The sequence below is a fragment of the Sardina pilchardus genome, chromosome 3 (assembly GCF_963854185.1).
Source record: "Sardina pilchardus chromosome 3, fSarPil1.1, whole genome shotgun sequence".
In the NCBI taxonomy this organism is placed as follows: domain Eukaryota; kingdom Metazoa; phylum Chordata; class Actinopteri; order Clupeiformes; family Clupeidae; genus Sardina; species Sardina pilchardus.
In genome coordinates this window covers 9,547,674-9,561,312 of record NC_084996.1, presented here as the reverse complement: position 1 = coordinate 9,561,312, position 13,639 = coordinate 9,547,674, and the positions used below count along the sequence as shown (strand labels likewise).

The 13,639-nt window shown below is 37.4% G+C and overlaps 1 protein-coding gene and 1 gene segment (V, D, J or C); both read right to left on the bottom strand.

The window, feature by feature from the left end:
* LOC134076577 (Ig mu chain C region membrane-bound form-like) overlaps window positions 1-13,639 on the bottom strand; it is a 125,001-nt gene that overhangs the window by 1,579 nt on the left and 109,783 nt on the right. Inside the window, 3 exon segments of the C gene segment in view lie at window positions 359-661; window positions 968-1,303; window positions 2,283-2,597. Coding sequence covers window positions 359-661; window positions 968-1,303; window positions 2,283-2,597 — 954 coding nt within the window.
* The window catches only part of LOC134076573 (immunoglobulin gamma-1 heavy chain-like), a 77,162-nt gene that overhangs the window by 39,597 nt on the left and 23,926 nt on the right, over window positions 1-13,639 (bottom strand). The gene's annotated exons all lie outside the window — the stretch shown is intronic.

The window sequence follows — 13,639 nt, the reverse complement described above, 5'->3', positions numbered from 1 at the left end:
TATGACAATACAGAAAGTCACGATGAAACAAGTTCTCACAAACAAGCAATGCAGTGCTTTCGACTAAATTAAAGACATTGCAGAGACTTGCAAGCATGATGAGCAGGCATTGGACAGGGGACAAGGACATAATATCAACAAATACAACATTTATCACAACACAGCCAACAAAACAGATACAATGTCTCAAGCAACCCATTGGTGAATCAATACTCATCAATACTCAACGACATCGTTTTTTTTTTCTTTCCTTTTTTTTTTTTAAGATTTTTTTAAACAGAATTGCATGTTGGAGAGCTCACATGAGTTTGCTTGAGAGATTACTTATCATCACAGACAGGACACTCTCGGTATTTACGTTTTGAGTAATCCTCCTTTTTTGGAGAAGTGTAGTTTTTCATGCCACTATGCCTGACCGCGCAGGTGAACTTAGTTAAGTCTGAACCGGATGAATTGACTGTCAGTATGCTGACATGCGACTTGCTGCCATTCTGTTGTTTCACAACGCCGGTCTTTCCCTCCTGGTACGGTCCTCCATTCACCTGCCACATGATGTACACATCTCCTAGAGAAGAGCCCCTGACCTCACACACCACAGATTCACGCTTTGGGTCTTTTGCCTCAGGGAGGGTGTAGATGAGCATTTCAGGATCTGCTCCACCTGATAAATGAAGATACAAGCATGTCAGACTGCTTTTTACAAGAAGCAAAGCTACCATAGTGGTTGAAGAAGTCTTCTTGGGCTTTTTATACTTTTGTGCTGGTTAAAAAAAACATATCCTATTGTTTATATTGTCCTATATCATATGGCCAACAGTACAGTTATATGACAATGATAAAGACCATCACAAAATACTATAATATGTTTAGATAAGTCTTTTATTGCACCCTAGGCCTAAACTTAGAAATGATCTACAGCTATAGAATTCAACTCCAAAAATGTGAAAGGGACATTATGTCTCATTACCTTTTTTGATCATTATTTTCTGTGGGCTTCCCTTCACTTGCTTATTGTGCTTATCGGACACGCGACACTCAATCTCCGCTCCAGAGAACCACTCATTCAAATCCACCTGCAGTTTGCTGATCATGCCTGACAGGCCATTTTCCAGTTGGACTCTTTGAATGGTAGCGCTGCCACTCCGATCTCGTCCTCCTACCGTCCATGTGACTTTAGTACCATTCAGAGCTGATTCTGTATCTCTGGTGATACACTGCAGCTCTGCTTTATTATAGAGGAATATTTCTCTTGATGATGGCGGGGTTAGCTCAACCGGGAGCTGGTCAGATAACCTGATGGGATCTGAAATTATTTATTTTGTGCACAGTTAGGACATAATTGGTTCAGTCATACTGCTGTTTCCATAACCCTATGTGTTATGGTGCATGTACATTATGTCAACATTTCCGTCATCTCTGTAGTCCGCATATGAACCATTGCCCTAGTAAAGATGGGCTCATCTTACTCTTATATTCTTTTTTCCTATTGGCCAAAAGAGATAAAGATTCCTTCACCTACAATTATCTCATACATTTTATATTGAGAGATTGAATATGATATTTGTTGGTATCACAGGTACATCCTTTGCCTTTTTGGGGTAATGAGGTAGGCTGATAACAAATATGGAGATAATGCATGTTATCTTGTGGCATGTCAACTGAGAACAATTATATCATAATGTACGCAGTGTTATCATATTGTCCTTATTAAAAAGTACTTAAATAAGTGAAGAATTATACCAGCAGTAAGGTGCATATTACAGATTACAAAATGGACTCCACCCCACCATCCTCAATTTATACCCTAAGAGCATCTTGTCAATACATCTGCTGTACAGTTGTTGTATTATCTGCAAATGAATTCATACTGAGTGCAGAGTATAGGCCCTATGAACCTCCAAAATTAATCCAAATCTTATAATGCAGTCAGAAGTACAACTGAGTTGTATATTAATACAAACATCCGTACATAATACATTTGTATTACATTACATTACATCTATTTTTGAGCAAATGACCGGAGCAGCGAAGTTAGGTAGGCCCCAAGTAATGTCTTCTGGTATAGTGCAAAGTTATGTTTTAGACGACATATTAGAAGCATTTAGCCCATTCTGTAACATTAGGCTACAACATTTATATTTTGCTTTAAAATAGCCCTTACCTGGCTGAGTTACTACAATCTTCTTGATAGAGGTGCCGTCCACTTCACAAGTGAAAGATTGTAATCAATCACAAGTCTAGCCCATTCTGTAACATCTGCTGCAGTAAAAAAAAATCCTTACCTAGCTTTTTTACACCAGCCGTAGTTACTCCAGGCGTCTTAGCGGCGGCGCCGTCCACTTCACAGGTGAAAGTTTTCTTTGCTTCCCAGTCTGCTGCCTGTACGCGAATCTGGCTGATCTTGGAGTACGTTCCATTTTTGGGAATGTCTGGGTATTGTATGAAGTCAGTAAGGTCTTGTCCACTTGGGTCTTTCCATTTGAACTTCTGTGAGTCCGGGGGCAGGAATCCAGACATGACGCAACCCAGAGTTACTAATCCATTGTCAGATCCACACTGTGACAGTGCGAAGATGGACGTCGGCGCCGATGATTCTCCTTATAATAAACATGGAAAACATACATAAGTATAGAAATACATCAATAGCTGACCTGTACTTGTTCTTTGTTTCATACAGACATGTCACTTACCTGCTGTGACAGTAACCAGAGTGCCTTTGCCCCAGTAGAAAAACCATGCAAGACACATAGCCTACCGTACATTCTCTATCTCAATAGGCCTACGTCAGCGTTAATTAGTTATAGTTTTAGTTCATATTGCAATTTGCACATTCCGTATATTTGATATATTGTCGAGACACCAAATTAGAAATAGAAAATGCAAAAAGGGATTCGCTGTTCTTACCAGATGAAACCGTGACCATGGCTCCTTTCCCCCAGTAGTCAGTGAGAATATTTTACGCATTTGCCGTACAAAGAGTCCCATAATTTATAGACTGATGCTAAATTGAGCATGACATTTTTTTCAAAAACGCAACTTCGTCTGGATATTATTAATAAATCATGGAATTAGTCAATCCAGGTGCCCTTTGTTATTCTAACCTATTCATTATCAAGCAAATAGCCTAGGCCTAGGTTACATTAAACACTGTTAATTGTAAAGGTCATATTTATTTTTCTCATTAAATATTCATCATAATTTAGAAGAAAGGAGAACAAGTAGTTTAACGCCTGCCTTAGGCCTAGGTGACTCTGAAGATCTCATGACTCTCACTGAAGTGTCTTACCCATGTAAGGTGTTCGGGTCTGTAGGACCCGTTTTTAATGTTTGTTAAAATAAAAAAAAAGCACTTTTTCCAACTCAAACGCATTGACCTTGGCTCATTTTCTGTGAAAATATAACTTATTTTAATGACTGCACACGGCACATAAAGTATCAAAACTGTTAGCCTACATTTCAATCACTTTCACCTGTGCTAGTTTCTAATTAAAGTCTAAGAAATAGGCATCTTTAAAATCTTGTTTCTATTTTTCACCCCTTTTAATTGATTTTCCTAATTTTCTTACAAAAATTAAAAAGATCATAATGATCATAAATGTGTTCTCACAAATTGGCAAAATGGACCATTTGGTCTGTAGGTAACTAAGCTAAAGTTAACCTCTGTTACGATTTTTTAATATAAATTGTTATGGCTGTAGGCATTTGATTTAAAAGCCTAATATGGGTCCATCAGACGGGAAACATCTGCTGTGTAACAAAAATACGCACCTTACAAGGGGTTAAAACGGTCGAAACGGTGGCCACACAGAATAGAATAACGAGTTACAGATCCATCGGACAAATACTGTATTTGTTACGTCTAATTCGATGTTTGTTATAGCATAATAAAAAATCGACATAGGCTATTCCATCGTCAACGCAGAGCCTATATCCCATCAGACAGATTCGACATGGCGTGCGTAATGACTGTCAAATTGCAACTTGTGGACTTGGGTTTGTCCTAATTTTGACATTCATTTTGACACATCATTTCGCTCATTGATAAAATAGAATTAAAAAGACAACGTCGTTACAGATTTACACTAAACTTACCAGATGAAACCGTAACTGTTGTGCCGTTTCCCCAGTAGTCAAATGCACCGTCACAGTGGTGAACGAATCTACATTCCCTATACACAATCTTGCCATCTGAATAAATCAGTTGCTGTACATTGTACTTTATATATCCGGGTGTCCGAATTTCTGTTAGACTAGGCATCGTATGCTGCATTAAAATCAAGAAGACTGTTCTCTCGTGCATTTAAATGTGTAAGGATTAAACGACATTTCCCTTAGTTTTATTAGGAATAAGTGATAGTACCTACCTGATGAGACCGTCACTTGAGTTCCTTTCCCCCAGTAATCGAAGTAGTTGTCACAGTGAGGCAACTAGCTGTATCTTCATACAGAAAGTGAACTCTTCGAACACACCCACTATAATCAGTAACCTCTAATCGGTTTGTTATCGAATATTAAATGATGATGTATTTTACTCACCAGAAGACACTGTCACTTGAGTTCCTTTCCCCCAGTAATCGAAGTAGCCATAGGCTACGAATAGGGAGTCACAATAATACATTTGGCTACGTCTTTGACCAAAAAGAGTTACAGAGGCTTCCCCAATTTGGGAAACATGCTAGTGTCTTCCTATATTTGCATAGGCCTACGATTAGACCTTAGATTCTCTGCCCATGCCTGACCCGTGGGTTTTTTGGGCCCCTTCTAAGCTCTAACTCATGGAGATCTGAATGCACTGATGGATATAGGCTGCAGTTTAACTAAATAAGCAATGATCTACAGTCTTGAACAAAATCATTTTAACAACCACAATGAATCTGAAGTAGGCCTACATAATGAAGTAGCCTATACACATTTGACATTTGTATGACACAAAAAGCAAAATGATACTTGGTTGCCTATCTAGTATTCTTTTTCCACAATATATAATGAGAGGTTTTTGACCATTAGCCTATAGAGAAAACAGACATATATGGTGAATGGCGCGCAAGTGATAATCCAGCCAAAATCTTCGCATGGAATGAAGGCATAGCCTTTTTGAACAGTATGATTGTCTCTTGTGAGGATATAAAATGGCTGTTTGGATAAGGTTGAGCACTACTGAGCAAGCGTGACACACATTTGTGGTTATATGTACATTTAATTGATCTTCATCTCTAAACAATGACTCTGGGCAAGCAGAAGTCATACATACCTATGTGTTATGTTATGTTATGTTACTCTTGAATTTCCCCTTGGGGATCAATACAGTATCTATCTATCTATCTATCTATCTATCTATGAGAGATCTAATCAGGAGCTCTCCAAGGTGCTGAAAACATTTGAACTACAGTCAAGATACAGTATTGTCTCTACACTGGTGAGTGTGTCCTTTAACACTGAAATAAAAACAAACCCCCATAGTAAGCGAAACCTTAGACTCGGAGCAAACACATCAGACCAGATTTGCTCAACTATGAGCATATTATGATCATCATCACATCCCTACTGAACACAGCCTAAAGTAAAACTCTTGCAAAAACATACCTTCAGCTGGTTTACCCCAGCTAATTTTCACTGGTGTTGCTGGTCTTACATTGTAGGTTTAACTGGCCATAGCAGCTTATGTTGGTCGTTCTGGCAAACCAGCATCTTACTTACACCAACAATGTAAGCCTTGGCAGGCTGGACACCTGCATAATCATCTTGATCTTTCACCAACAATGTACACCTTTGCAGGCTGGTCACCAGCATGATCATTTTATACCAACAATGTAAACCTTGGCAGACTGGTCACCAGCATGATCATTTTATACCAACAATGTAAACCTTGGCAGGCTGGACACCTGCATAATCATCTTGATCTTACACCAACAATGTAAACCTTTGCAGGCTGGTCACCAGCATGATCATCTTGCACCAACAATTGTAAACCTTGGCAGGCTGGACACCTGCATAATCATCTTGATTTTACACCAACAATGTAAACCTTGGCAGGCTGGTCACCAGCATGATCATTTTATACCAACAATGTAAACCTTGGCAGGCTGGTCACCAGCATGACCATTTTATACCAACAATGTAAACCTTGGCAGGCTGGTCACCAGCACGACCATCTTCCACCAGCTACATCCCACATGAGTCATCTGTATCATCTTATACCAGCTGTCCCACGAGTCAACTCATGTTGTCTGCAGACGTTTTCAGATGATTCTGCAGTTGTGGGGTGTGTCAGTGATAGTGAGGAGATGGAGTACTGACATCTGGCATACCACTTGGTGACATGACAACCTCCTTGTCTTGAATGTGGCCAAGACAAGTGAAATGGTAGTGGACTTGAGGCCCAGGCCTGAGTCAAATACCATCTCAGTGTTCTTGCAAAGGCTTATGGGAACAAGCCAACTTAATTCACCTACAAACCCTTCCCGGTCTCTCAGGTCTATCAACCAAAATCTGCTATCCACGCCATGCACTTGTCTGAAGACATGTGGGGCTAGAGCCTTAAGTGTTATGGCACCCAGACTCTGAAATCTTCTGCCAACAAGTATTAAGTTTGTTGAGATTGTGGACTGTTTTAAGGTACTTCACTTGTTTATTCTAGCTTTTGGGTAACCATTATTTATTGATCATTTTATCTGTTGTAATTTCACTATATTTTATTCTTAGACTATTTATTATCATGCTTTATTGTCTATGCGTATTTTAAAGCACTTTTTGACCCTGTCTGTGAAAAGTGTTGTATATTTACATTTTACTTACTGATGTTGCAATGTGAATGGGATTGGATAGATTCATAGAAAAAAACATGACGGTTGATCCCCTGAACAATGACTTGGCATTCTAATGGAAAAGAGTGCCACAGACTATACTTGCCCATTCAGGATGGGAACCTTGGAGTTCTGACAGTCTGACAGGCCAATGGTGAGAGTAGTAATAATAGTCCTATTTTGTTGCTGACCACTTCACAAAAACTAGATGACAGGAACCCATAAGAACTGCTTAGACTCAATTTCATCATCTTGCATAGAATGTTGTAGTTAATGACGTAATTTGTTTGGCATTCGATTTACAGTATGATTTACTAATGATTGCCACTGCAATGTATGGCATTGTAGGTTTAGGTGACTTCTGTGTACACATCAGGAACATTTCTTGGTTTAAAACACTCAAAATTGAATTAAATAGGTGATCATCACTTTTATATGTTCAAGTACACAGTGTGGAGGATATCATAAGGTCTTGAGGTAATCAGATGTAAAACATAATATTTATAAGTATTATAAGTTGTGAAATGGTCAGATTTGACGCAAACACGACAGGAGGGTTAAAAAGGTGAATGACCATAACTGGAATTTGGATTTTCATAATCCACAAATGTCCCCAAATGTCACACCTCAGATGGATGTGTTCTAGACATCAGGAAACACCTGCACATTCGTGTTCAGAGAAAGCACCCTGAAATAAACCCTTCCCTTTTACAGTGCAACCATCTGTTTGCCTGTCTGGGGGGGGGGGGGGACTGACAAGGGATACTGTGATATCCTGCCTGTCTGACATACTGTAGTGTAGGCAACATTACAACACTAAAACAAGATTTGAACTGAATTTCTCTGAATGACTTAAATATGTCAAACTGTCAACAACTGGCCAACTGGCAGCGCTGTATCACAGACATTTCTGATATGTTTGCTCACATGAAACCTCATCGCAGCAGTTACAGAGCAGAAACACAATGCACACGCCATGATGGCGGTCAGAGTAAAGCTCTTGCCTGTCCTATTTTTATCCTCTGCCTATTGTCTTTTCTCTAGGATTTTCACCTGTCTCTCCTTGCTGTGCCCTCATTTAAAAACCTGTCTGCAACAAATACTGCAACTACGCAGTCCAACTTTGATAGCGCTTAGCTAGCCTAGTTTATTCATTAGGATCCAAACAGATATGACATTAGAAGCGTCCAAACACCTCCACGTTTTCCCTATTTAAATACACTTACACAAGTACTGTACAGGTAGTTACATGACCAAGTATGGTAACATAAAATAAAACATGCCGCTTTTCTAAGAGAGTAAAAGCTAGGGATAACTATAATGTATGGCGGAGTAGCACATGGGAGCACCTTGACTTGGCGCAGTAATATCATTACTCCTGAAAATCCAGGTGATTTATTGTAATCTCACAATGAAATCAATTAGAAAACAAATCCAACCTTGAAGGGAAGCAAACACACTCTGAGAAACAACATGAAAAAGATATAAGCACATTTTTGTGCGTTTGTTTTTTAGTCGACTTTACCAGGGATGGCAACAATTCTATAATTATCTTTGTCAAACCTATTAAATTTGCACACCTAAAAAGCATACAGTTAGAAAATAAAATGTGCAATTAGCAGTATCAGTCATCTTGCAAAATGTTTTTATTCGTAATGCAGTTCTTGTAATGGTGTGTATCACTGTGGCCCCAGCCCGTCACACTGACAAACTCAGCTACAAAAACATCCTCCTTCCCATCTGTGTTAAAAGGAACAGCAGTTCAAATTACCATTGTCGGTAACAATTTTTAATAACTACACACAATTCATCATTTATTAAGCATTTGTTACCTATTAGTTAATGGTTTGTTGCATCATTATTAATTTATGGTTCATGTATAATTTATCATCAATAAAGCATATATTTTTTTACAAAGTTATGAATGGTTTGTGGTTTGTAAGCCTCTTTTCTAAATCTTTTTTGTAAATGCATGATTTATACCTTATAATACCTTAAAATGAAACAACCATGTATACTTTAAATAATTTCCATTTTATAAACCAGTTGCAAACTATTATTAAATGTTTTGTCCATCATTTGTAAAGTATTCCTCCTATGTTCATTCTCATCAATAAAGCAGTTGTACTCACATGGTTTGTTCATAGTAAATAAGCCTATATTTAAAATATGCTTATAAATTGTTGCTAATTCTTAATAAATCATGTAATAATATTTTATTGGTGAAGTAATATTTACATTATATAACAGTTGTTACATACACATACACTAATAATTAGTTAGGGTGTGGATACTTATTTTATAAACCACTTCCTGATACTATAATTCATGATTAACTCAGGAGTTACAACTGGTTAGTTAATGATACTTTGTGAGCTCATCTAAAGTGAGGACTATGTATGTCTTGCAACACATTTGCAAATGAGTTATAAAGGCTACATTTGCATTTATTCATTTAGCAGTCACGTTCATCTCATTTTGATTTGTAATGTTACAGTGTGTACACATAACAATGTCAAATGAGACACAAAGAAAGAAATGTGTCAGAAGTGTAATTTCAGACATGAGACATTTTGAGAAAGTTCTAACAGAAACACACAAGAAAAAAAAAACACGTATTTTGAAAGTATGCCACTTTAGGAGGCATTTTAGTTCTTAGTACTTGTTTTCAAACAGCTTTTGATAAGCATATTCACAGACTTTAATGTAGTGAGTTGCCATTGATAGTATCCAGTTGAGTAAAGTTCATATCACATGAGGGCTTTTAGATTTGCAAGTGGCGTCATATAAGAACAGGTTTTGGTAATGGTATTTGTCACTGTGGCCCCCACGATCACATTGATTCACTCAGTTACAAAAACCGAAAAGGAATTCCAGTTCAACAGTGAGTTAACACTGTCACTACAAACTAGGATTGATTATTGTTACCTGTAAAATGACAAAATAATGTTTTACATATGTTTTATCTGTAGTTGTTGCAGCAAAGTTTTTTTAAAAAACTTGTTTATCAATGGGGGGGTTTTCGCAATTATCCGCAGCTATCTTTGTTCAGGTGGCTGGTAAGTGTTACAGGGTGTTTGCAATAAATTCAATATTAGCACAACGCCTAAATACTGTGCAAGCTGATGTACCTTCATATGCCTCTCCAATACCACCATTATGCCACCCTTTTATGGGTTAATGGGTTCTTCATTAGACCATTGATTGAATTAACATTGTATTTATCATTGTTATTCTCCTTAATATAGCCAAACCATACCATATAACTATGTATGTATAAAAATAATAACAGCTTTTCAGTGTTGAACATCATTTTACAAAAGGTAAACCATAACTGTTATTGTTTACCTTTTGTAAAATTATGTTCAACACTGATAAAGCTGTTATTATTATTATTATTATTATTATTATTATTATTATTATGATTATTATTCTTATTCTTCTTATTATTATTATTATGGTTATGGTTATGATTATGATTATTATGATTATGATTATGATTATGATTATTATTATTATTATTATTATTATTATTATTATTATTATTATTATTATAATTATTGTAGTCATTTTGTGTAGACAGCAGGTTATTTTTCATGCATTTTAATTGAGGATATAGATAGATTTACAGTGCCCTCCAAAAGTATTAGAACACATGCTTAAAGTTAAATATAAAATCATCTTTTGGAAATTGATCTTAATGCCTTAAATGAAACAATGAGGAACTATTCAACCTTTAAGGACATTAATTTTCTTTGTGAATGAATAATGTATTGTAAATTAATAAATGTTTTCCTTAAAATACAGGGGGTCATAAGTATTGGAACGCCTATGTTAAATTTCCATAGGGGATTTTTATTTTTTATTTTTAAAGGCCAGTTATTTCATGGATCCAGGACACTATGCACCCTGATAAAGTCCCCATGGCCTTTGGAATTCAAATAACCCCATGTCAACACTATACCCTTAACATACTAAGAGTTGGTCATGCTGAATGTCAGTTATTAGCTGTTAGCTAATTAGCTGGTTTCATTCTCATTGAGCTCAATGCAATTCAAACTAGCTAATTAGCCAAAAGCTAATAACTGACATTCAGCATGCTCAACTCTTAGTATGTTAAGGGTATAGTGTTGACACTATAATGAAACGTTGTTTCATTTAAGGCATTAAGATCAATTTCCAAAAGATGATTTTATAAAGCATGTATAGGGAGGGAAAGTGAAAACCAGCGCCCCAAGTGGTTGCGTTCCTATCGAAGAGCAGCTCCAATGTTAAGTCCCATAGACCGACTTTTAAAAAAAATACTACGCAGCTATACCAGCGATCTTATCCACCAAAAATATTTTTCAGTCTTCATACTGTAATAATCTACTAACTGTGAAAATATCAGACCCTATTTCGCCTTATTTAAAAAAAACGTAATTGCTCGTTTCATTTCATAAATGGACTACAACTTCAAGTGACGTGACATCCTTCCACGACGTTACTCGCCTAGCATGGTTTGTTTATTAGCCTGTTAGCTAGTTGGTTAGTTAGTAGACAACCACACTACTGCCAGCTCTTGTGTGAGTAGGAGCACAACACAAGTTATCCCAACATAAAGGTAATTACCACGCGGTTTACATCGCTCTCTGTTATTACAAAAATATGATGAGCCAGTAAGCAAATTGCCGTTTTGATCAGTTGGAGATGAAGCGCCCAAACTGGTGACGTCAAATGCTACTGTAGCTAGCTACTGTAGTTCGTTATCACCATGTTACAAACAAACTCTAAACAATTAAACTGATCCTAAAAAATAAAGTATGACCACTAGAAGCAATAGAGCTGACCTAAATGCATAGCATATTGAAGGCATTTAACTAACTTCCCATGGTGGACCGAGATATATTTTTTCTGAAAGAAAATCCCATCCACTCCCGCTAGCCTCTACAGTAGGAACGCAACCACCAGATGGCGATGAGATTACTTTCCCTCCCTATTCTAATACTTTTGGAGGGCACTGTATAACTTGATATTGTACTATTTTGGATGGTAGTATACAGTTTAAAGAGGTATTCCTATGAATTGTATGAATTGTTTTTCAATATAAGATGGAGTTTTGTGATTAATCATGGAGCAGTTTGAGAGCTTTTGTGGTGTTTCTTCCCTAGTGACCCCAGTAGGCCATAACACTTGTTTGCTTTTGCAGACTGGCTAACATGTAAACATATTCACATTTCAGGCATTAGTATCAAACTCTTATTGCATCAACTCATAGCCAGAAGTTAAATTAAGTGCAGAAAAACATTAATTAAAAAAAAAAAAAAAAATCATCCTGCAAAATGCGTCAATATTCACTCTCCATAAAAACATTTTCAAAATAAACTCTTGACTCTGAATAATTGGAAATCCAAAAAAGCTGTTGAAATCTTTATTGTTTTATTTCTGATTTATGCGTTTGGTTGGGGTGCGCACATCCACAGAAATAGTCCAGGTGCCGGACAAAAGTATAGATATAATAGACTGGATTGGTCCGCACACTGGGTAGGCTCCAAAAATACACTTTATTTACTTCATAAAAGGCAACGTTTCAATCCGCAGTGGGATCTTCTTCAGGCAATGAGAACAATGGTCTGAGATGTCATTTATCACATGACCTACAGGTAGGCTACCTGGAAAAGTTAAGCGCACCCGTAAGGTGACAAGTGGCATAGCATGCGTCTAGACGCACTGGAATGTAAAGTCAAGAAGACCACAGTAATCACAAAATAAACAAAATCATAACAACAAAAATAAAAGTAATAATGGTCATCAACAAAATAACAATAATGGTCAATCAGAAATATTTAAATGAAAACTACATCAAATACACAAGCAACCATGATGTGAGAAATTATAGTAGAGGCCTCAAATCAAAATCCATGTTAAGACCTTTGGGAGACAAAGTATTTAGCATATATATATAGAATGCTTCCCTTCTAAGGAGAAGGTTGTCAATGTCGCCTCCACGTCTGGGGGTGGATACATGCTCGATGCCAATGTATTTGAGAGTCGACAAGTTATGTTTAAAAGTGTTAAAATGCACAGCTACTGGGTTTTTTTGGTCATTTTGACGTATGTTACTTCTATGTTCCGCAATGCGTGTTTTAATATGGCGTGTGGTCTTGCCTATATAAGCAAGGCCGCAAGGGCACTTGATCATGTAAATTACATTCTTCGTATTGCATGTTATAACCCCTTTTATTTTTAGCACCTTCCCTGTATGTGGATGGGTATATGTGTTACATTTATATGTGAAATTGCATTGGGCACACCGTGCGCACCTGTAATTTCCGTCAGGGAGAGGTGAGAAAATCGGTGGTGGTTTCTCAGGTGGTAAGTCAGCTCTTACGACCAAATTGGAGATGTTAGGCGAGCGCTTGTAGGCGAAACGCGGAAACTGTCTAAATGACGCATCTTGCAGTGTGTGGTCAGAACTCAGAATTGGCCAATGTTTCCGCACAATATTCTCAAACTCCTCACTAAGAGGAGAGTATTGGGAGATACAGGTCATTCTGTTGACAGTTTTGGCCTGTTTTTTCCTACCCAGGCATTCGTCTTGGTCAGTGTTTTTAAAACGGTCAGACGCAGATTGAATCCAAGATTCAGCGTAATCTCTCTCTCTGAAGCGCTGCGTCATTTGGGCGCTCCGAAGTGCGTAGTCTTGGTCAGAGCTGCATATACGGCGTACTCTGTTGAATTGACTAGTGGGTAGGCTACGTTTTAAGGTGGTTGGATGGTAGCTCTTTCCATGTAAGATAGTGTTCTTATCGGTGGGTTTTTTATATAGATCGGTTTTTAAAATGTCACCCTCTTTA